This window comes from Orbicella faveolata, unplaced genomic scaffold (assembly GCF_042242905.1).
Source record: "Orbicella faveolata isolate gen_17 unplaced genomic scaffold, um_ofav_v1 contig_2, whole genome shotgun sequence".
In the NCBI taxonomy this organism is placed as follows: domain Eukaryota; kingdom Metazoa; phylum Cnidaria; class Anthozoa; order Scleractinia; family Merulinidae; genus Orbicella; species Orbicella faveolata.
In genome coordinates this window covers 4,292,648-4,317,671 of record NW_028301547.1, presented here as the reverse complement: position 1 = coordinate 4,317,671, position 25,024 = coordinate 4,292,648, and the positions used below count along the sequence as shown (strand labels likewise).

The window sequence follows — 25,024 nt, the reverse complement described above, 5'->3', positions numbered from 1 at the left end:
CACCAAAACTGCGTGCGCGCGCGTGCAAACAAAATCACGCGCGCGAAATATGCAATTGTGATGTAATAATTGGAATAGAACTGTTTGCTAACGAGTTAGCTGAGCGTTAATTACTTTGTTGAGCACTAAAGATCTTCAATGTCTGCCATAACGCGCTTTTTCTCCCATGTTATGTCCAAACAATCTTTCAACGCACGGTTTTTGCGACAAAATGGTTACGAACTTCTGGACGATGAGCCTCTTGGAGAGGGCTCCTACGCAAAAGTTAGAAGAGCATATTCAAGAAAAATGAAGCTTCATGTCGCCATTAAGATACTCGACCGTAGAAAGGCTCCTGACGACTTTTTAAAGAGATTTCTTCCTCGGGAATTGAGCGTTATCCAACTGCTAGAACATCCACATATCATTCGTCTGTACGAAGTATTGGACACCGGTGACAGAGTATTTGTGGTGATGGATATTGCAACTGGGGGCGACTTGCTGGATTACATAAAGACAAAAGGATTCGTAAAAGAAAACCTGAGCAGGAGAGTCTTCACGCAGATGTTGCAAGCTGTTAAGCATTGCCATGAAAATGGAGTCGTGCACCGCGACTTAAAATGCGAGAACATTTTATTGGACGACAGAGCTAATGTGAAAATCACAGACTTTGGTTTTTCCAAGCAGTTTAACAAGTCAGAGTTTTGCAAGACTTTTTGTGGCTCGGCGGCATATGCAGCCTATGAGATTCTTAAAGGTAATTTCCTGCCGATTAACTCTTAATGCAATGTGTTCTGATCTCAGTTTGCTTTTCCGAACACCCTATTATGGCCATTAAGGGATATTTCTTAAGGACTTTTGACTATTATCTCGGTAAAACGATCATTTAAGTATATCGCAAAAACCAAAAAAATACCAGAGTTGGTGTCTTCCAGGAATTTCCTTCTGATTCTATAGATACCTCTTTGTCAACTTTCTGATTCATCTTTTCAAAAGGTATTCCGTACGATGGTGAAAAAGCTGATGTGTGGAGTATGGGCGTGGTCCTTTACACCATGGTGACGGGCCGGATGCCCTTTGATGACAGTGACATGAAGGTGTTACTGGGGCAGATTACGCGAGGCGTGAGCTTCAGCAAACCGAAGCAACAGATTTCAGACGACTGCAAGGATCTCATTCGTAGGATGCTGAACTTAGATTTCACGAAGAGAATAAGCATTGAAGATATCAAATGTCATCGATGGCTCGCGGGTTCTTCATCCACACAGCGCTCTGGAAGTAGCCATTCGGGACTGGCATGTTCTTCATCAACTACAGTGGACGATTGTTGATGCATAAATCAATCGCGCAATTTACTAGATAAATGTTGTGTTGTTTTTTTTTTCGTTTGATAGAGTAGGGTACATGAAATATTTAGTTGTATGTAAATGTTGAGACGTTCTCTCCATCTCCTAATTTACCTACAAATGTCGAATGGACTTGCAAAACCTGGTGTGCTATACGACCAAACGGAAGTATAAACAGGCTCACGCCTTAGGCATTTTCAAAAAAATAACGCAGCAGATTTTCGTAGTCTATTGTTTCCGGATTTGACATTTAGTTACTAATAGAAGCAGTTTTTGGTGGTTTTTTTTTTTTAATAAAAGACAATCCAACTACAAAACTGTCTTCACTTACTGAAGTTTAAGGTTTATATTGGAGAAGTCTGATTGAAAGCAAAAAAAAAAAAACACATTTTTTATGGTATTAGCTAAATCGGAATTTCATTATTGAATGAAAAAATAAATAAAGTATAGAAGAAGAATATTAGAAGAATCTAGGAAAAGAGATGAATACGATCTTCCTTCATAGCTGAACTAAGAAGCGTTCAAAAATATTTCCTTTTCGCATTCCTACAGGTCGCCTAAGGACCCACGCAGACAATGGGGTTGGCCTCGAGCCGATTTTAGAATTCCAAAACCGCCATACTTTGACAGATCGAACTGGCCAGCCCGTAATTTATAACACCGATATAATGGGCACTTTTTCTCCCAATCTGACAATTGTTCGTATTCAAGACCCATTCAACGATTTTTAACGGTATACACTTTATCTAGACGACTGGAGACAGAATGATGGTGTATCTACAGGACAGTAGGGTTACAGTAACAAGACCGCCAGCACCTGAAACAGATAAAAAAGAACTGGTGGATACTACTTCATTTTCAAAATTGGACATCAGTTGCGGGAAGGAGAGCGAGTGGTGCAAAGCCAATCGTTGATACTGGCAAGTGCTAGGGCTTGTCCATTAGCGCACGGGCTAGAGAGAGTATTTTCAATTGGCTATATCCCTTTTTTGCCGGCCAAGTCACTTCCAACTAACTCAATTGACAAAAATAAAATAAAGAAATAAAATAAATAATAATAACAATGGTGTCATGAAATAATCCTTTCGCAACCATTTTCAGTGTAGTCATGATCAGTTTATTGGCCCAACTCCTTCTTTTCAGACCATTGCCTGTTCGTTAACTTATGTGTCCGGTAGAACCGCGCGCGCGGATTGAGATGTTGCAAGGCGCTGCCGCGCTTGAACAAAACAAGCAAACAACAACAACAAAAAAAACACTACGTATAACGTTTCCCTTACAATCAGATGAGCAGGTAGTAAGTAATTTAAGAACTGAGAACAGCCAAATGTCTAGGAGAAGTATTTAATTTGTTATGCTTGATTGCCACTTAATTATAAAGTCAAACCCGGAAGTCTATCTTTAGTTTTCTGGTTTTTGCCATCGCTGCACAACTACATCCATGTTTTAAAATTATTTCAGAAATCTGGATGATGAAATTAAAACCAAATATCACTGGACTGAGTGAAGGAGTACATTTCTTGTGTAGTTCGTTCGTTCACTTTTTCTGGGTCACTCGAAAATAACGCAATCATGGGATAAGGACTGGAGCGAGACCAACCTCGGGAGTCAACGAAAAGGGCCAACGCAAAACAACATGGCGGATTTGATCTGGTAACTTATCGCAAACAAATGGTGATTGTGTTTTGCACGAAGGCAGCCATTCTCTCACCTACACGGGTACCATGGGGAAAGAGCAGGACCTTCTACAAGCAGCAAAGACTGGAAATGTTGCACACATCGAAAAGATTCTCGGGCACAAGGCGAGGAAGTCAGGGATCCAAAGGTATTTGGGTGCTGCCTGAAACAGTTTGACAGGAAATGAAAGCTCATTCACAATTCACTGATCGCATTCACGTTTTTGCAGTTTAATGAGCAAGACTGTAAATCCAAATCATCAAGACGAGCTTGGTTACACTCCGCTTCATTATGCAGCGTTAAATGGCCACAGGTACATAAATTATGAAGGAATTTAATCGCTGAAGTTGTTGCAGCATGCAAGCTTATAAGCTTTACTGTCACTCACTAAATGATCGACCCAAATCGAACGAGGTTATTCCATACGAGTTTTAGATTCAAAATCATTGGGGTACAAGCTTGAAATTATTGTTGTTTTTCAACCAGTGTTTATTTAAGCAGATTTATTTATTTAGTTACTTTGTGGAAGTACTGTAGAATTATGTTTGATTGAATTGATTCCTCAAAACAGTGTTTTCAGTTTCAATTAACTACTGTATGCTATGTGATATGGGTCTGTGTGCCTTAATATTATTTGTGAATTATCAAAATTATCCATGTAGGCACCTCTTTGTCATACACTAGGGCATTAGTCCTCTTTATCTTCACCAGCATGGGCAAACCTCTTGACAGTGGCCACCTTGGGGAAATAGTGGAGAGGTAGCCATTGTTAGGAGGTTAAAATAAGAGTTAATTTCTCAACTGGGACAAAAATGTCCTGCTGCAGTAGAGGTGGCCGTTGTGGGTCGAGGTAGCCTTTAGCAGTTAGGTTCGACTTGTATAAAAACCTTTATAAAATGGGTTTGGGATGTTGACCTAGTACTGTTGACCTTATAAAGTAAAGTGTCTGAGGCAAGTCACTTTATTCTTACACTGCCTCTAGCTCTTCACCCAGGTATATTTAACAATTACTCCACGAGCGTGCATTGGATATGAGATGGTAGATAGTCAATGAGGCTTGTAGCGCCAAGTTGACTTTAGTCATCTCATAACCAACAAGCGCGAGTGAAATAACTGTTTTATTAAAAACGCCCCCAAATATAGAAAAATAGACTAAAATAAAAATAAAAATGCCCCAAAAATCAGGCATATGCTTACCATATTTGTAGAGCACGATATAATGGCTCATAACCCATGGTGGCTGAGCCTTTGAAAACTCTTGAATTGCATTATCCAACGATCCAGTTTTAAATAAAAATGGATATCAGTGAAATAATCTGGGTAACCCCCTTCCCTGGGCTATAAGTAGCTTCCCATCCAGGAGTGAGCAGAATTATTCCTCTGGTATCAGTTCATGCCCTCGAAACCAGAGATGACCAGTGGTCTGATTGACCAAGTAGGCTCAAATGCAGGCTATACCTTTACTTAGTTACCTTGTACTGCACTGACGTGTACCTACAGTCACTATGATTATGGTAATGCTACTTTGTCTCTCAGCTTCAGGAGTGCTTTTATGGTATGGTCTCATGTAATGTCCACTCTTATTGCACATTCATTTCCAGGTCATCAGCAGAGCTTCTTCTGAAATATGATGCCTCTACAAACATTCCAGATAATTCTGGTAAGCATAGATTTTCATTTTGGTTACATTTGAACCCCATTATCTCAAACTCTCACAAGAAATGAAAAAAAATTTGAGAAAGCAGTGGCTTGAGATAGTCAATCATAAATGACAGAATCTAAGAATATGTCTAAGAAAAATGATTTGAGTTTGAGATAGCAGCTTTAGATAGCTTTATAATATAGTCAGGAATCCAAGTACAAGATATCAAGGTTCAACTGAAGGTGGGGTGGTGTAATGGTTAAGGTGGTAATCTCTCGATTCAACATTATATTAGGTGCTATTACAGTTGAACCTGTGGTCAAATATTCTTTTGTTTAAAAAGGCATACAAACAAGGAGAGTGGGTCAGTACAAAGCAGAACTGACCCTTTGGCCTTTTTTGTTTGCCAGACTGCTGATAACTGTAATAACAGCTTTGTTTGAGTGATGCTGAACTAAACTTAAGCTCGACTTAATGTTATTGCACATAGCAGAATTTAACATGCTGCAGGCATCATACTTTTGTTGCGATATTTTATGTACTATAGGGAACTATCCCCTTCACTTGGCTGCGTGGAATGGTCATGCTGATGTGGCTAGAGTGCTGATAAACACAGGACCATCTAGAGCAAATGTTAATGAACAGGCAAGTTATATATGATGGACAACATTAGTGCATGCTGTAACAGGGATGTGGAAGGCTCATTAACAAGCTCAGCATGGTAGTCTTACCTGACGAGTGTGTCATTTCAGTTTTTGTTTTGTAATGAAATTTTAGCCAGTGATAAGCTCTTCTCAGCCAGTGAAATTAGTCAGTACCAGGCTCTTAGCTTGCATGGGATATTGTTGCTATAGAGTTGGTATAATAAATTTATTGGCTGAAGCTGATCAACATGAACTGAATTGAAGGGAGAAACATCATCCTCTGCTTTTGCCTATGAAAAGAGAGATTGACTGGGAGCTACAAGTGTCCAGCTGAATTGTTCTAGCTTTGGACATTACCTATTGTCATGTTAACTTTGCTTCTCTCCTTGTAACAGAATGGCACTGAAGACACAGCATTGCATTCAGCTTCCCAGTTTGGCCAGAGCCTTGTTGTGGCTGTATTGCTTGAGGTATGCACTGTAAGCCAGAAGGGTGAAAATGATTAATTTTAGAATCAAAGTTCTGAGTTGTTCTTCTCATCAGTATACATGTTCATGTATGTCCAGAGAAGGAACCTTTTCTGTTTGTGCAAAGGAATTCAGCGGGTCCAAATAATCATAGCTTCAAAACAAGGCCTAATCACTAGCTTGTGTTATTATTCTGACTTAGTAACTTTTTATTGAAATTACGTTGATTTCTCTGTGCATTCTTTAAGGAAGTTCTCAGGTAATTTTACCTCCTTTGTCAAAAAGATATTTTTCAAGAAATCAATTGAACTAAGAATTCTATAATGATGATGGCGATGATGCTGGTGATAAGCACTTTAACAGTATTGTTTTGATGTGTTCATTGTGTAGAATCATGCTGACCCTTACATTCGTAATGGTCGCCAAGAATCACCTCTTGACTTAGCAGCTCAGTATGGCAGAATGGAAACTGTGAGTGAATTATCTTTACTACTAGTAAATAAAAAGCTTTGTTAATTTTACTTGAACAATCACAGAATGAATCAAATACATTAGGCCTTGTTTGATTTGGAAGGTTACTTTTTTCTCCACACCACTTCTTGCTTCTGTACTTGTGATTTGAGGATTGTGTTAGTGTTTCAGAATGCTTTCAATCTACGTTAAATGGTTCCAACCAGTTTTTATTTTTCACTCTTTTGGGGTTCTTAAAAATAATAACAAGTGCACTACCCATCCCCCTCAGTCTGTAACGCTACCCTACGTTGCTAGGTTCCCGTATCAACCCCTCCCCTTTTGATATTTTGCACTCAACCAAATTTGAACATCTGATCCCTGACTTTGTACAGTAGTCCGCCTTCATCTCCACCAGGCCATGCAAACAATCATTGCAAATTTTCTAATGTTGTTGGTCTGAAAATATTTATAAGTTGTTAGCCCCAGATTCCCTGATCCCCTGTGACAAAAAATTGAAGTATTTTGAAATCATTCTGGCCTAAAGTACATTTTAAACTGCAACAATGGTATTAATCAGGGATAAATACATGAGGTAAGGTGAATATGAAAGGTAAGAGTTTTTTTTTCTGTTTAGGTTAAGCAACTGCTAAACTACCATCCCAATCTGCTTGAGGATGTGAATGTAGTCAGGACGCACACCCCTCTTCATCTTGCCGCCAGAAATGGTCACATGAATGTGGTATCTTACTTCCTTAGTTGTGGAATGGGTGTTAACTTAACAGTAAGTATGTTTGCTAGAGACAGCAATCTGTATGTAGCTGAGTATAGTTGAACCTCCTGTACGCAACCACCCAAAATGTCAGACTAAGATGGCTGCTTATGGGAGGTGGTGGCTCATGAGGGTTTATGCCACAGCGGGTGGAAATTTTAAGCTTCTATATTATAGAACAGAAAAGCCTATAAGTATAGAGACTTGTCAATGCACTAGACAAGTTTGTCTAAAGCCATCTAAGAAACTTCCAGTCACCACGTATATGGGGAATTTTGTTAAAAAAAAAGAACAGTACTGTATTGTATTCATGTTGCAAGACATCTGGTAGCTCTTACTGTGAAATTTCATAGATCTGTTGTAGTGCCAATCTGACAACATTGACATTGTGATAATCTGACAGCTGGGTTTTCCAATTTCTGCTTGGGAAGTCATAGGATAGTCTTGAAGGTGTCGCTTATGGGAGTGTAAAAACAATAAGACAAGTGTCATTCATTAGCTCTAAAAGTAGTCACAGTCGCTTAGAAGAGGTTCTGTCAGTGATTTGACTTGGAAACATTTGGTATTTTGGTTACAACAGGTTCTGCAAAAGGTGCAACCAAGTTATTTTTTTTTTAACCATTTGGTTAAAACATTGAACAAATGGTGAATGCAGCTGATAAAATCAAAGCTGATTATTAACTTGTATTTAAAATTATCATGATCTACAGTGTACCTCTGGAACAGCTCTTCATGAAGCAGCCTTGTTTGGTAAAGTGGATGTCGTCAATCTTCTCTTACAGTGTGGTGAGTGTTTACTCATAGTCTTTTTATGTCATGGAAACTATAGATAAGTGTCAGCCTGATGGGCTACTGAACTTGAATGTATTTAATTTCATTATCTGACTGCAAATGTAAATTTCTGGAAAGTAAAAAAAAAAAAAAAACACAAACAGGTGGCAAAACTTACAGTGTGTTTACTGAAACTGGGGCCACCCAGACAATGACAACCAATCAGATGGCAGAACTGAAACAATAAATTCCAACATTTTCAAATTCAGTGAATCAAATGTACCAAACAGTTTATGCACTGGATTTGAAAATGTTGTATTCTATTGTTTCAGTTCTGTCATAATTTGGTTTTCATGGTCTGGGTGGTCCCAGTTTCAGTGAATGTACTCTTATAATGTACTGTTGTAGTGTTAGTTTCTATTAGACAATACAGTTATGTTTATATAGTTAAGTCACATGGAAGTCCATTTACATGTAGGCTGAAAATTTGACTTTGTTTGCATATTGTTTACATATTGAACTTTGTTTACATATTAACTTCGTTTGTTAATTTGTTATGGCTTGATCACTGGGCTTTTGTGTTTCAAATTCTAGGGGCTGACATCACAGTGGTGGACAGCAACAACAAGACAGTTACAGATCTGTTGGCTGCTCACCCCTCAGCAAAGACAAGAGAGATAGAAAGTCTTATTTATGGTGAGTTTTGTTGTACTGTAGGAAGGTGCAGTGACATAATGGTTAGTGCACTGTATTCTGTTTCAACTGGTCCATGCTTCAGTCCTTGCTGCTGAGATCATTGTGTTATGTCTTAGTGCAATGCACTTTCCTCTCGCAGTGCCTCTCTCACACCTGGATGTATAAATGGGTAATAGCAAATTTGATGCTGGGGGGAGGGAGAACACTCTGTTACTTTCTGTTGTAGAAACTGGAGATAAGTGCCAGTTTGATGGGACACTAGCTTTACAGGCTGAATCACAGCTGGACCTTGCCTTTTGCAGCAGTACTGTAAAAAATATGCTACCCTATTAGCACTAGATTTAACTTGTGTTAAATAAATAAATTAATTAACTAGTTATACCTTCTGGCAAGTGTCAATGAGACGAAATGCTATCTTGCTTTGCATATTGAAGTTTCATATGTGCTTCCTTATTTGATATTATATAAGGATTAAAACCCCCGAAGCATAAAGAATTCTTCTTGACCAATATTTTCTTTTGTAACAAGAAACATACACTAGACAGCGATGAACGATGCATGATCATGAATAAACATAGCTGGAAGCTTAACATTTCTATAATTGTGAATCTAACTTGTGAAATAAATAAATTAATTGTAAGTAATTAATTTGTAACTGGAGTTAATTATGTTCCATTAACATTTGTCTATGTACTGTGACTAACACACTGTTGTTTTAATTTATTTGTTAATAGTTAATCACATTCTGACCTTTGTGATGATTACTTTGGCTAATGAATAATAATTACTGAATCATTAATTTTCTTATAATTGTTGCTAACCAGCGTGCAGTCTCAAAGAACCAGTATCTAGCTTAAAACGACAATGTACTGGTGAGTGTAATTCACCTTTTGCATCATTACGTCATTTGCTATCGCTCTTTATTAAACAATGCTCTGTCTAGAGCTGGTACTGTTACTACTTATATTTCTTTTTATATTTGTATCTATATATTTTTTTTCTCTTTCTACCTCTTCTTTTCTTTATTTTTCCTACAACTGATTTAAAGCGTAATAATTCTTGTAACTACTCAGCTCGTTTAGTTTTTAGTATGTTGTTGTTATTTGCAAGAGTCACCTTCAAGATGATGTTGACAATGAGCAAAACATGTTTATGCATAAGAAACATAGGAAACTATTCTCACAACTGAAAGCTGCTACATTCAGTTTTGAAGTGACACTGTGTTTGTTATACACTTGAACCAAATTATATGTGGCTTAGTAACCCAGATCTTCTATAGCTTTGTTTTAAAGCGTCCTAGTGATGTAAGTTCATGGGTTTGTCTTGTGAGAGAACTCGGTAATTTGTCCGAGGAGCTTGCATCACTGCCAATTTGGTTAGCATCATCTCCATCAAGTTTGAAACAGTATCTTTTCTCTCCAAACACTCTGGTTCTGAGGTTGTGACCACTTGATATTATTAAAACATATCGTTTTCTCTCAGTTTTTAAACTCCTGTTGTATCTTGTGACAGGTTTCTCAAACTGATAAATGATGCAGCGTATTTGTTTTTTTTTTTTTGGAGGAAATAGTATCAAACTCTATCAAATACTTGACACAGTGTTTAATAAAAATAATACCAAACACCATCAATTTCTTGAAAAAAAATACCCTACTATGTACATAACTTATTTTCAGCTCTCTTCATGGAATTTGAAAATCTAAATAGAACATGTCTCTTGTGTTTGATGCAAGTTGTATGTTACATTACTTAAAACGTGGTAACCCTTTTGGCTTACATGTATAAATAATACTTCTTGTTGTTTTCAATAGAATTCAGACCGAATACAAGGACTTCTAGGACATCAAACACTTTCCCTGTGAGTCAAACTCGATTTAGTTTTACTGTATTCTGTATTTTTTTGTATTCCATGTATGTCTACTAACAATCAAAAGAACCTGAACGTAACTTGGCCATCTTGTATCTTTCCATTTTAGGGATTTTCAGATCGACCTAAATCAGCAATGTACACAAGGACACTGAGTTATGAAAATGTACCAAATCGACAAGGTTTGTCCCCCTTTTAACGAGGGAGGGTGGTCATTTAGAGGTGGTGAATGGTGAATGTGAGACTTTGCAAGATGATGAGACTAGCGTTTCTTTATGTGAGCTCGAGACATTTTGACTTTTGAAATTGCAAGACTGAGACTTCAAAGTGTTTTAAATGCAAGCTCGAGATGTTCACACCCCAAGACATTCAGATGTCATGTGTAAAATTAAAACATACAAACAAATTGGACTTTGAGGCTTTGTTAGCCTTGCAAACAAACTGAGACTCCGAGACAGCTTTGTTAAAAAAATTGAGATTGTGAGAAGCACGTAAGCGTTAAAAAAAGACTGGGAGACCTACAAAATTCTCCGGAATTTTTGTGAGACCCATATGGTTTTTGAAGGACCAATTGCCACCCGTTCGTTGCCTTTAGTGATTAGTTGGGAGAGGGCACTTTCATCTGAGGTTTCATTAAAACGTTTTTAGCAGGAGGGCATGTGGTTTTCACACGAGGGCAAAACTATATTAGAACTGAACTTCTTATGTTGTAAGAAAAACTTTCCGCCAGATGGTCAAACCAGCTGGGCAAAATTGTCCTCACGGCCAGTCAATTTGTCTGGTGCCTGGCCCTTAATGAAACCCCTGCTTTGATGTTTCTTTTTGATATAAGTACTGAAATGTCTAAAATGAAAGGGAGGCTTTTGTTTGAAGAACATGTTTAAAAGTGGTTAAACTAAACAAGGTTAAAAATTATTTGCCCTTACCATGCACACCCCACAACGTAACCAGGTAAAAATCTAATTGAATAAATACTGTATGTTAGCAAGGTGGTTTGAAATTTGTCTTCTCAAAATGACCGCAAAGGGACAAAAAAACCTAAACCTGATTGATTTAGTTAAACTACTTTAGTTGGTGTGAGTGTCAAAAACACATACAGAGGAAAGTACTTATCACAAAGAGGGCAATCATTGAAAGAAGATTTCTCCTCGCAAAGGTTTTAGCTGTATCCTAGATTAGCTGTTATTTGTGTAGAAATTCGAAACCAGCAACAATCAACAAAAGTCACTACACCCTGTCTAGTCACTCTAAAGCTGCATCATAATGACCATTAAAGTTTGAAGTTCTCATTCGTTTGCTAATTTCTTCATTAACAGTTTTTGACTCTGACCTGCTTCGGAGATCTGGCACATATGATTCGGTTCCAGTTCTGAGAACAAAACAGGAATCTTTGGTGAGTTACACAAGTCAAAGAACTCAGCCTACCCTTTGAATCTGAAAATTACCCTATTTGATTTAGTGACAATCTTATAGTGAAGAGAAGGTGGCCAGTAAAGAGACAGCTAGCAGTGTTGATGTCATTCTTTGTGTGATATTCAACTGGAAAGAAATAAAATTTCATTGTTATAGCTTGTACAATAGAGCACCATATTTCAAGCATCTTATATATATATACATGTATCCATTTCATTATTGGTGAAGTTCTTTTACAGAGAACAGTCTCTGCAAGATTTTACAACAGCACCCCCACAACTGAGCAGTGTTGTTTGATCTTGAGGAATTAGAGAGGCTATTCACACCATGTTATTATTAAATGCATTTAAAATAATGTTTTGTTTGCAGATGCAAACCAGTTATGATACCGTTCCACCGCCTACAGGTGAGTTGTTTACCCATGAGGGGACTGACTGCCATAATCTGTGTAAGGGGAAATTAGATGTTGAGCACACTTGGGAATAAAAAGTTAATAGTTGTTTACCATTTACATGAAAATTCCAGACATTTCAATCAGAATGTGAATAGGAAGATTATTTTGGCTTGACTGACCAAAAACTGTTCGAAAAAATGAAAAAGGAGGTAGGTGTGGTAGCCTCATGGTTAGTGTGCTGGACTCAGGAGCGAGCGGTCTGGGTTTGAGCCCTGGCCGGGGACATTGTGTTGTGTTCTTGGGCAAGACACTTCACTCTCACGGTGCCTCTCTCTACCCAGGTTCATAAATGGGTACTGGCGAATTTAATGCCTGGCAGACTTTACCTCGATAGGTTCAGTCCAAAATTTCCAACGAAATATCCAAATGAAAAATGTGCTTACCATTTGCAATTCTTTACCACCATCTTGGAATTATGATCAGATTGAATTTGTCCCAGGCTCTCTCGGTAAATTGGAGGTTGATAAGTAAATGGTAAATGGTTAATCTGGATGAAAGTAACCAACAGGCATTTTTGCTTACCATTTGCACAACTGCTGACAAACCAGTTTCTGTAAACAAATGGTAAACAATGTTAGTAATAACTGAATCAGTGTATGCTGACAATCAGCTGTGACCTCGTTAATCTTTATGCTGTCCATGTCCAAAGCATTGCAACAGACTTATTTGTAGTTTGAATTAATTCACAGGCACTTCAGGCAGACACTCTTTTGACTGGACTAGATATGACGAAGTGGGGTCCAGATCTCCAAACAATGTCCACTTGTCTAATGCTGGTAGAGGGTATGCCCTCCTAGGGCCTCCTGAAGAGCCTTCTCCTATGCTAAGTGCTCAGGAGGTCAGAGCAGGGTACTCCCTCCTTGGCTCTCCGGCACAGCCTGGGGCAGTTGCCAATGCACGGTGCCCGCTGCGCCCTGACAGTGCTTATGCTAAAGTCCGAAACGAAGGGGAGAACTTTTTACCAGCTAAAATGGGTGCGTCTTCTCAAACAGTGTTTGATGATTATTCCTGTCTTGGATTTCCATCCTCTGGCGAGGAAAGTGAACCTTTACCCATATCAGGTAGATATTAAATTTTATGTATGGATTATTGACCAAGTTTGAGGTCAAGATGATTGGATATTGGCCAAGTTCTTTTTTTGCGTGTTTATGGACCAAGATGGAGTCAAGGTCCATAAACACACCAACAAAGTTTGAGGCCTATGCCCAGCCATCTTGACCAAACAAGCTTGGTCAATAAAGGATTTATTATATGGGAAAAGAACACTCTTTTCTTGCTGGACATAGCAGGTGGTCTCATGCAGGTAGCCCCAAGTGGGCAAGATGGCAGCAAGATGGCACCATCTTGCCAGCTTGGGTAGCCAATCACAGCACAGGATTTGATTCATTTCATCTTGGCTATCACGGAGCAGTATTTAATTCTTGTCAAAATATCAACACAGTGGTATGTTGATATGATGTTAAATTTCATCTATGTCATGACCATGGGATAATCGGAGACTGCAAGATCCAGTCCCTGAAAAGGTTTGAACCTATAAATGTGTGCCTTTCAGGTCAGATCTCCTGGTTAGCAGGGCCTCATTGACCTAGTTCACCAGGAGTCCTTGGTAGCACATATATAGCAATGCAGCACAATGAGATGGAGGCACAGTGGCTCCATGGCTAATGTGCTCGACTCCAGATTGAGCGGTCTACTGTAGGTATGAGCCCTGGTGGGGGACGTTGTGTTGTGTTCTTGGGCTAGACACTTAACACTCGCAAAGCCTCCCTCCACACAGGTGTTTAAATGGGTAACGGCAAATTTTATGCTGGGGGGTTACCCTGCAATGGAGTAGTATCCCACCCAGGGGGAGTAGAAATTACTCCTGGTCACTTCATGTTACAGAAACTGGGATAAACTCCAGCTCTGATAGGCCACGTGGCTCGTATGCAGACTTTACCTTTTTTTTTTACAATAAGGAGATCTATGTGTTGTTTCTACTCCACTGAGTGGAGTTGGACACTAATGATGCTTACTGCTTTCCATTATTTTTTGACCATATTGTCAAACATCATGTTTGTCTTCTTAAAGGAATGGTTAGTGAAGATAACCCTGACTATTTTTTGGTTGGCGAGCCAAATCAACAGCTTTCACGAGCTCAGAGACAGAACAATGACAGCTATGACTTGGTTGGATCACCACAGGGGTCAAGACTGAGTTCAAGTAGACAGCCAAGTATCTATGAAGTCCCCTCCTCATATTTAAGAGGTAAAGGAAACGGTCAGGAGGGGGATGACACACCCAGCCAAGTCTCCTCTAGAACATCAAGGGGCCAGTCGTTTGATTTATACGAAAATACCACCATTGGAACTCCACAGCAGTCAAATCAGCCGCTCCGCCAAGATTCTGCTTACGACCTTGTGACACTTCCGCCACGAAAAGCTACTCTGGATCAACCTTCATATGATGTGGTACCACCGCCGAGTCAAGTACCCCAGGAGAAAAGAAGCACCGCAGGGCTTCATACCTCGTCAGCTTCAGGTGCCAGGGCCCAAGGAGAGAAGCCCTGCCCCCTGGATGCTGAAGGATATGAATTTGTACGGCTACGAAAGCCAGGTTCCTTACCTAGTGATTCTGCACCTGAAATGCAGCCTTTTGCCCCTTTGGCAGGGTACGAGCCTATGGGCCCTCCAGACAATACTGAGTACGAAATACTGGCCCCACCGGCGGAACTCCAGGAGCAGGTTGCCGACCGTGGAGATTACGAAACTCTCGCTATGGTTGGTCCGCAAAGAACAGGGTCTCAGTCAGTATCACCGCAGATGACCCAGCAGCCATCTGGTCCGATGAACATTTCGATGTCGGCACCTCTGTATTCTATGGTTGGTCCACAAACAGCAGAGTCCCAGGCAGGATCAGCGCAGGTGAGCCAGCAACCATCTGGTTCAATGCACATTCCATTGTCGGCACCTCTGTATTCTATGGTTGATCCACCAAGAACAGGGTCCCAGGCAGGATCTACTCAGATGACCCAGCAACCATCTGGCTCGATGAGCATTCCAGTGTCAGCATCTCTGTATTCTATGGTCGGTCCACAAAGAACAGGGTCCCAGACAGGATCAGCGCAAATGGCCCAGCAACCATCTAGCTCAGTGAACACCTCAGTGTCGGCACCTTTGTATGAAGTGCCACCTATTATGTCATCGCCTGTATACGAGATTGCTCCACCTCCAAGGGACGTGCCACCGGTGAGCTTGCCATTTTGTTTACGCTCACCACATTAAAACGAGTCTTTGTGAACCTGTTATGTCTTAAAATTCCTTTGTTGCGCTAATTCACGGAAACTGGGGGAGGGGGGGGGGGAACTCTCTCCCCTCCGCAGAGGTCGAAACGTTCGTTATAGAAAACCGCTGTGCGAGGTGTGTGTAGGTATAAAGTCGAATGATCTGCACTCATATCGCTCAGCGGATTCTCCCCACCCGAAAAGCCTTTGTGGAGGAAAGAGTGGAGGGGATGAGAAAATTTTGCGGCTGAAAAAAGATCGAACGTCGGGAGAAAATTGAAACTTGTGCTGATTTCTTGACTTAAGCATGAAGTGTGAATTTTTATGTAATTCAATCTGATCATCTGTCCCTGTTCTATAGCTACCTGACTTCTTGTTTTTTAGCAACCTCCCCGTCATTTTTCACAGAAAAAAAATGTTTTCTTTGATATCCATAACAGATACCTCCCCGGCCAGGCGTAGCTGCCGCGCCTCAGTCCCAAAGCAGTGGTGAAGTGCAGTGGATTGAAAAGGAGCACGAACCAGCCCTCCCCAAGGTCCCTCCACGCAGACAAAACGAATATTCAGACTGGCACCCCGTCATGAGGCAAGAACCGCCGTCACCGGGAAGGCCCCCTAAGCAAGGGACCTACGAGCAAGTGCGCCTTGAAGGTCCTTCCGAAAAGGGAACCATAGACTGGGAGAGAGTCCGGCAAATGAGTGCGCGAGGTTCCGGGGGGGAGTATTGCACACTGTCGACTACGGCAGTAGGACCTAGTGAGACAAAGAACAGAGAGAGTACCACCTCAAGCGAGATATCATTTACGTCGGAGTCGGTCTTAACACCACCTTTCTCGCCACCGTCACCCAACACTGCTCAAGAATCAGTGTTTGAAGCGCTCGGGGCTCTTCAACCCTCAGACATGTCAACGATCCCAGAGGATCCTGAAAATGTCAAGGATGAACCATCCCAACAACCACAACCCCCCCGTCCCATGCCACGTAAGAAGTCCAAACCGAAGGTTCTTCCGCGCAGTGACAGCTTACACGACGAGGAGTACACAACAAAGCGCGGCGATGCTAGGAAAGATGAAAATGGCTCAGGTTCTTTTGGAAGAAATCAAGATCCGTTCAGTTTTCCCCCTGCCGCCGCCCTTTCGCCAAAGACCGAAAGCCCAAAGAAAAGCGATTTTGCCGAGCTGCACGAGAGATTTTCGCCGTACTCTTCACGAGAGGACATTTTCACTGACACAAACTCTGCGCCGGACAGCGAGCGTCAGGCACCAGACGGAGCCGAGGCTGAAATCGACGTCAAACCATCGCCATTGATTTACGAGAACGTTTTGTTCAAACAAGGCGACGACGCGGCAGAAGCCAACGGTAATCAGCCCCACGAGAACGGCAGCGTCGTCAAGAGAGAAGCATCTGCAGAAAGGCCTAGGTCCTACAGGTTAAGCACACTGTCAGCGGATAGCCCCATGGACGAGAGAGAAGAATGGGAAAAGGTATTTTAATAAGCCCTTTCGAGTTACCTTGTGCCTCTGTTTCAAAACGAGTCGTCGCGCAAAACCTTTCATATGAAAACGAGTTTGATTTGCATGAAAATGAACCTGTAGGGGAAACACATTTCTATATGAATGATTTCGCACTAAGACTGATTTTGACACAGAGGCAAAAGGCAACTAGGAAATGTCCGATGTATACTATCTTGTATCTTCAGCAACAGTAGCTTCATGAAAACACGAAATACTGGCGAGAGCGATCTTGTAGGCGATAACAACTGTCTGTGTTTCTTCAGATCGAAGCTTTTCTATCTTCTATTGGTCAAATCGAAGTGCCTCAGACTTTGGAGCAACAGATCGCTAATGCGGGTAGGTCTTAGATCTCACTGATTTTTTTTCGTTTACACCATTCTTTGTCTTCCCCTATCCCCACCTTTTTGTTGTGATAACAAACTACATTAGGAAAGTCTTGAACCTGAATGACCTTCATTCACGCCAGTCAAATTCTCTGAAGATAATTTATATACAAGGGGAGATGCAAATGTTGATCAAGAACCTCTGTTAGGCGGAGGTTGCAGGGCGAGGCGCGGACGGTGTGTGTCCAAATTCTCTCAAAGAGATTTATAGAAATGTATGACAAACAGTCAGGAGAACTCAGATGTTGATCTTATCTGTGTAACAGGCAAAGCAGAAACTGTTCCTGGCTGGCTTAAGGCGTTGGATCTTGATCAGTACGAGTCGTCCATGATGGCGAATGGATTTGACGATATCAACTTTTTGGTAGGTAGACCTTCGTTTGGTTGTTTCCACGTTTTTTTCTTTCTTTGTTAAGAAGCTCAAGAAGTATTTTGGTGTAGAGCTCTTTTGTTTCTCTTTTTTGGCAGTCATCGCTTCCATCTCGGTGATCCGCTTAGCTACAACTAGCATGACCACTTAAACTGAAAGAAAGAAATATTTCAAATAAACACAATAGGTTTAAAAATCCCAACTGGCGGGAGGCAGACCAGTTGGCTATTTACAAACATGACTAGGGTTTACCGAGAAACAACTCCAGCTTAGTGGTCAGAGCGGAACTTGAACCCGCGACCACGCTGCCTCCTATTTCTTAACAAACTGTGCTTTATTCATAGAATGGAGTTCTCGAAGATGACGATCTTTTGGACATTGGAATTGTAGACTTTTCTCATAGAAGGTAAAGAGAAGTCAAATATTGTTTGTAGTACTTCTGTTTAAGGTCATTCCACTTAAATAGAACCCGCACTGAGATTTTTGTGAAACTTTGCCTATTGATTGTTTATATTATAGGAACTTAAACTTTGAAATAAAAATGAGGGGTTCCCATGTTCGTTTAGGAGTAACAGCACCTTGTTTATACCCAATGAATCCTTATAATAGCACCATGATTGAAGTCACGATTGCTTGCTAAATTCACGTTTCCGACGATTGTTTTTCGTTTAACACTGAGAATTGGTCCATATTTATTTTACACTGAGAAATTTATTACTCAATTCAAAACAACAGAAAAAAAATTATAGGTCACCATACTCATTTGTGAGAAAATGACGATTTACCTCTATGGCGAGGTCCAGCCGTAAAGAAAAAGCCGCCATTTTTTAATGCGCGCGCGCTAATCACGCGTAAAATTATGCGCAGTAGGGATGCGCAATGCAATACTGGGGAATGACCTTAAATTCCATTTGCAGTAAGCCACTCTCTCCCTTGTTCACCTACTTTCTTTGGCCCGTCCATTGTCTGGGCATTATATATTTGTAGAGGGACTTGAATGAGTAATGGCATGCCTAGCTCTGGGAAATTTAGAACAGTCCTTCATTAGTCCACGGTTCTACAACACTGGACGCTTCCTTTGTTCCAGGAATGTTCTCGAAGTTAAGCATAGATCAGTGATTATTGTGGGTGTTGTTGTGCCAACATTTTGCTCTTAGTGTTTGTAGTGTACGGCAACCTTGCAAGGTTTATGTTACTGTTAAAGGAGCTCAGTCATGGTATTATGAGTTTTTTTGGCTACATACAAAAAACTTGAAAAATCTAGGCTAAACTGTGACGTAGCTGTTGAGGTAGTCGTAGTCACGTATACGTAAGATCTCTTTCATTTCAAACTTGAACCAACTCTCTCGTTACCTCAACAGGACAATTATGGAAGCCTTGAAGTCCTTACCAGTCTGTCCGCGGCTTAGCGATCCGGCCTTATCCAAACCCGAGGGTTTAGAGGACTGGTTAGAGCTACTTTGCCTTCCCGAGTATTTTGACGTGTTTCAGCACAATGGCTTCACGTCCATGGAGAGAATTCACATGCTCTGGGAAGTGGAGCTGACGTCGGTTAGTTGCCATGACAACTGTCAAAATATTTTTGTCTTGATTTTATAGAATTAATGCTCTGAGACAATGAAGTTACAAAATTTACTTTTGAATTGTTAGGTTTTGGAAGTAAACTCTCTGGGCCATCGGAAACGAATACTCGCCTCGTTAAAAGAAGATGTAAAAGAACCGCAAAGGAATGACCAACCAGAAGTAAGCATTCTCTACTTTCATTTCTAATTTCATGGTCAGATAACATGTCTTCATAGCTTCACCAACTTTCTTTAAGAATTATCTGGGTGAATGCAATAAAGTTCTGATCAGACCATGGCTCTTTCGGCACAGAAAAACTAATTGACTGACTGACTGACTGTCTGTCTGTCTGACGGACTGACTGACCGACTGTCTGACTGTCTGTCTGACTGCCTGACTGCCTGGATGCCTTCCTGCGTGTTAGACTTTCTAAGTGACTAACTGTGTGAATGACTGAACGAAGGAAGGAAGGAAGGAATGAACTAGCCTACAAACAAATAAACTGGCAGACAAAAAGCAAACGAGCGAGGAAACAGTTGAATAAACAGCGACATTCCCGTCCTGATTAAGTTGCTAGAATCATTGTTTTATCTATATCAGGCCCTAAACCTTGACGAAAGCAGTACGGATCTCGAAGAGAAGCTGGCCGAGCTCAAGATGTACTGCCCAGACGAGAAACCGCCAGCCACCGCGACTGTATCATCAGTTAGTAACGCCGAAAACTCGATGGCGGCTGCTGAAGAGTTCATGACTGGCAACAAGCAGGTATGACGTCACGCCAGCCTCGTTTTCAAACCGAGTCACTTGAATCAGCATGAAGTGGGGTCCGAGAGAGTGAGCTTTTTGTGCTGAGTGTAAGAACAATTTAATTTTGCAGGTGCCTCAAAAAAAGCCGAGAAAATCGAAAAAGTGGAAACACGATTCGTCAGTGTTGATCAAAGGATGCGTCAACTACACCACCCTGGTGAGTAAAAACGTTCGTTAAAAGAAACCGACAGATGTTTGTAATAAGTAATTTGGTAGATAACTTGGGTTTTATTGAAATGCAAAGTTGAGCCAGCAGCACTAATATGAATCAATTGTAAGATGGAATCAAATCAGAATCATGAATTTCCTTGTTAGCGTTAGCCCTAGTGAAGAAACGGTAAGACAGCTCAAAGTTGAAACGTTCCCACAGCCTACAGCAAGCGTTAATTAAAATATTCTGGGCTGGAACTTTTCAACGGCTTAAACGCTTTAGGCTAACATTCCTGTAGTTCTTTTATTTCACATTTAGACGATTTTTTTCCCTTCTCGCTTTACCTCCTTTAGTTTTGAGTTTAAGAGCTTATTATTTTGTTTTCCAGTACCTCGGGTCGCATGCTGTCAAGACAATCACAGGGCTGGAAGCTACCATTGACGCCTGCCGTAAAATGAGGGTAATGTGACATCTAACAGTAAAGGAGCTCAGTCACGACAATTTTAGTTATTTTGGCTAAGTACAAAATTATCTTTAAATTGAAGGAAACCTGAAAATAACAGTTTTCAAAGATAGAAAAACACCAAAGAGATAAAAATTAACCGTAAAGGAACAAGGATGGTTGCAGATGGAGAAGATTGACACGGATTATAAACAATGAACTTGAGAAATTTCCAAACTGAACCGAGGAGAGAGTTGGAAATACGACGCGCAGCGAAGTATTTTTGGTGAACTTCGAGGTGTTTAAAAATTTGGTCAAACACTGTCTTGAGTGTTTGATATATCTTCTCAATCGAAGCTAAAACTAGGGAGAAAACGGAGCAATAATATCGTAAAAATCTGTGCTAATTAAGATCAGATATCCAGACACCGTCACGGTCATGATTTCCTTTGTTTAAACTTGATGAATAATTTAACTTGAGTTTAGAAACGTCTAAGCAAAACTACCGCTTGAAAACTCGCGACAAGGCACTCTCAAAATTTTCCCTTGCTCATGGCGCAGAGATTGCGTCCATGTCGATTTTACCTCACCTGTCAAACAACCCGGGGCTATAGTGTGAAGTTTTTCTTTGAACTTTCTTTTAGCTGTCAACGGCCAAACTACAGAAGATTCCCTCAGTGACACTGTCTGTGTCGGTTAAAGGAATCAAGTTCATCGATGCAAGGTCAAAGGTAAAGACTACTTTTGTTTTTTCTACCCTTCATAATGTAGTACTGTATGTATGCTGTCATAAAGTGAATCAATTGGAGATGGTGATGCGTTTTGATAGTTAGTGTTAGTGATGATGTTGATGTTGATAATGATGGTGATGATGATGATGATGATGATGTTGATCTGGTCGTGTGAGGTTCATTGCTAGCACATTGTCCCACACTCAAACAAAACACCCAACTGATAAATAAGACTTTTTTGCAGATTATGGTGAGCTATCACGACATGAGGAATATATCATACATCACTCAAGATCCAGAGGACAGAAAAGTGTTCGCTTACATCGCCAAGGACGCGAAAACGGAGAAACATTACTGCCACGTGTTCAGGGTGGAATCTACTGTAAGTCAATAAGCCATAACTCCTGTCCCAGAGACTGTAGAGCGGGAGACGAACGTGGAGCGTGAGAGTGTAACGTGCGCGAGGCGAGCAGCGAGCGTGAAGGGCGAATCACTCGCGATGACCAGGGGATCCTGTTCTGTCGCACGTGATTGGAGCTTCTCCTCACGCTCCACGAACCTTGTGAAACTTCCATGGTTTGGCCACAAGTGTTATTTCTATTTTTGAGAAAATTAAGATGTGTTTTGTTTTGTTGAAAAGGTCTTGTCAAATGAAGTTACCATGACCATAGGACAGGCTTTTGAGGTAAGGCTACATTGAACTACTGAAGCTGTAACTAAGAACTGGGCTAGCCTTAGGCGTCGCGGTTAATGACTGCAGTAAAGCAAGAAAAATTGGAAACAATTTGGTCGAAGAGTTTCAGGTTACTTCATAGGAACCAAACTTGAATGGCTTCGTGTTCTCGTTTGTCATCCTCACTTCCTGTCATTTGCTGAGTTCATTGTTGTTGAGATTCCTGAGATTCCTGCAAGTCTATGTGCATGCGTGGCTCAACAGAGTGAACAGAACAACGGACAACTGTCGCTTCTGACCTGCAATTCAAAAGTTTCATTCATATTAGCATTTTCACTCAGATTCTCGCTAGGGATATTCCTTTGGCTTAGTTTTACCTGCACCGTTAGCCCATTAATTATGCCTTTGTCACTCAAAGGCCCTCCTCTCTCACTTTTTTTTTGCAGCTGGCCTTCAGTCAGTTCAAGCAGGCTCAGAAATCACCTTCCTGAACCGTGAATCGAGAAATGACGTCATCACAGTGTGCATAGCATTTCGGGAAGGGATGACGTCAACTGCGACTGCCTATATCAAGGCTTGTCAAACGACGAAACAAAACTCTTTGTTGCTTAAGGCCTACTGGGGTGGACTTTGCTTATGCTAATCTCCTGCGCAGTCTGGGCAGAACCATCTGCGAACGTGACAAGCGTCACGCTGGTCTTTTTCACTTTTTGGAAGATCGTTGCGTGACGTTCTACGGGACAACTAGTTATCCTAAGGAGAAGACACTGGCACTGAATTGCATGTCTTTTTTATGTTGCTAGCTTAACAATAGCAGGAGAGGTTATGTTAGCTAAAGGGAAATTTCCAGCTTGCCAACGAGCTCGCATTACAGTCTGAGAAGGGAAACCTCTGCTGGACCATGTGGCTAATGATTGAACTTTTATTATAAAGTCGAATTTCTCGTAGGTGACCGCCAGTGTGCCAGTTATGGGAGGTACTCTGTCAGTACGGTTTCGTTTACAGTTATTTGGTTGCATGAGAGAGCTGAGAGTTGTGTACATGACGTCGCTAACCAGAGATGAACTGCAACTTGGTTAACCTTAAACAAACCACTTCTAGAATTAGATGATCCGAATTATCCCTGTGGAGATTAAAAATTAATCAAAAGTTAGCAAGCGGCATCGGTACAAAATGACTTGCCGTGAGAGATGATCCTTAAATTTGAACGTAACTGTGAAGTACATCTTTTTTTTATTTTATTTTATACTACTAGTAGGCTCGATTCCAGACGTCTTGCGAACTCGCTCTTTAAGTACACCGGAGCTGGAGACTAATCCTATAGAAGCCACCTGTTACTGCTATTTGATCTGCTGTCCAATTTGGAAAATTACTGCATATCGCCTTGAATGTTATAATCGGTTATAATCCACTTACGCGGACACTACGTTTCAACCCGTACCCCCCGCTTCCTTGACCCCAGTAACGTACACTCCCGTAAGTTGTATCACGGGCGTCCACTGTGCTGCCGATCGACTGTATTTTTAATATTTGATTCAAGGTTTATTTTTTGTATAGGTTCGATACATGCGTTAATTAACCTCAAATTAGATTATGAATTTTTATATGGCAGATCAATCGAGAATTTGACTCTTTGAAGAAAGTTTATTTTTTATTGATTTTTTTTAAAGAAATACACCATGCCTAAATTCAAGCGTGGATCGAGTGTCTTTATTTTTGTCATCAGAATTCGCGCGTAGGAAATAGCAAGGATAAAAGATCCCTAGTTAATAGAAATTATTTGTACAGGAAGCTAAGTAAATAAGATTAAAAGCATTTCTGGAACTGCTTTGTATGTTTCATTTATTTAAAACGCTGTGCATGGAGTTTGGGATTGTTAACAGTTGCTCGCCTAAACATCAAGAACAAAAGAAATTGCAAAGGGCTTGGGGAAGAGGTAAGTCGGTGAGTTATTTTCTCAAAACAGGCCCGTATGGAAATTGCAGGCATCAAGGCCAGCCGGTACAAAACTGGCATAAGAGCAAGTTCCAAACATTTGATCTATTTGAATATTTAGCACAGAGAGAGAGATGCGCAGTTTATTATCTTAAGCGGCCTTCACACGGCAAATTAAAGTTGGAAAACTCAAGTAGGTGTGTGTGAACGGCACAAAAACAGTCGGCAAACACGTTGGCAAACTGTTGGCGACAAATGGAACTTGCCTCTATTCTGGCCAACTTTTTCGCCAACTTTTTCGTGTTGGCAAACTCGTATCCGACGTTTTAACGATTGGCAAACATGTGTTGTTGACTGTCAACCAATCAAAACACGGGCTCAATTCACGTGATTTATTCGCGTGACACTTCTCAAAATGGCGGACGCAAGTCAAGATAAACGTACGCGAGGCCACTTTTAAATTTGTCGAAGAGGTTCACAATTGTCCGGCTATGTGGGACGTTTCATTTGTAGTCTACAAAGATACTAAAAACAAACAAAAGAAAATGGAGAAGTAGCGGACAAACTGAGTTTCGTTCAAACCTTTCTCGCTTTCTGTTTCTTGAAGGGGGGCAAGGGTATTTTCGTGACGCCGTGATCCGGTTTTTTTGTGCTCTGTGAATCGTGATTTTATAAAAAACTGTTCCGTGAATCGTGATTGAAGTGTATTCCGCGAGGCGTGAAATGCAAAAGTCCTTGGCTGTGAATCGTGAATAGATAAGGAATAAATCGTGAATGTCTAAAGTTGAGTTCGTAGCTGAATTTCACTGCATTGTGATCAGATTTTTTCCGTGACCTTAGTGAATTTAACGCTTGAGTCAAGCCGACTGCGAGTAGCGACAAACGAAACATGTTGACAGGTTTAAATAAACCCGTTGATTTCCTGATCACCGTATTAGCCAATGAACCGGTCTCAATAGGATTTTTGACTGACGAGCCATTGATGAACGACATGTGCGGACTCGGTGTAACTCAC

The 25,024-nt window shown here is 40.8% G+C and overlaps 2 protein-coding genes across 3 annotated transcripts; both read left to right on the top strand.

The window, feature by feature from the left end:
• Positions 1-62: 62 nt before the first annotated feature.
• On the top strand, positions 63-1,725 carry LOC110055231 (testis-specific serine/threonine-protein kinase 3-like). The gene is made up of 2 exons (XM_020761603.2): positions 63-736; positions 976-1,725. Exons 1-2 carry the CDS (start codon positions 139-141, stop codon positions 1,308-1,310), a joined length of 933 nt encoding a protein of 310 aa, XP_020617262.1. The 5' UTR covers positions 63-138; the 3' UTR covers positions 1,311-1,725.
• A 1,186-nt stretch (positions 1,726-2,911) lies between these two features.
• Positions 2,912-23,898, top strand: LOC110055243 (uncharacterized). 2 transcript variants are annotated; one of them, XM_020761622.2, is made up of 29 exons: positions 2,912-3,150; positions 3,232-3,315; positions 4,604-4,662; positions 5,192-5,289; positions 5,684-5,758; positions 6,146-6,226; positions 6,843-6,989; positions 7,688-7,763; positions 8,343-8,444; positions 9,269-9,316; positions 10,256-10,302; positions 10,421-10,493; positions 11,628-11,704; positions 12,094-12,130; positions 12,868-13,239; positions 14,249-15,405; positions 15,881-16,924; positions 17,218-17,290; positions 17,604-17,701; positions 18,052-18,113; positions 19,069-19,258; positions 19,358-19,450; positions 19,871-20,035; positions 20,148-20,234; positions 20,617-20,688; positions 21,315-21,401; positions 21,646-21,783; positions 22,042-22,086; positions 22,521-23,898. In XM_020761622.2, exons 1-29 carry the CDS (start codon positions 3,050-3,052, stop codon positions 22,563-22,565), a joined length of 4,833 nt encoding a protein of 1,610 aa, XP_020617281.2. In that variant the 5' UTR covers positions 2,912-3,049; the 3' UTR covers positions 22,566-23,898. The 2 variants fall into 2 exon arrangements, with proteins under 2 accessions (XP_020617281.2, XP_020617282.2); XM_020761623.2 differs by lacking the exon at positions 9,269-9,316.
• The last annotated feature ends 1,126 nt before the right edge of the window (positions 23,899-25,024 follow it).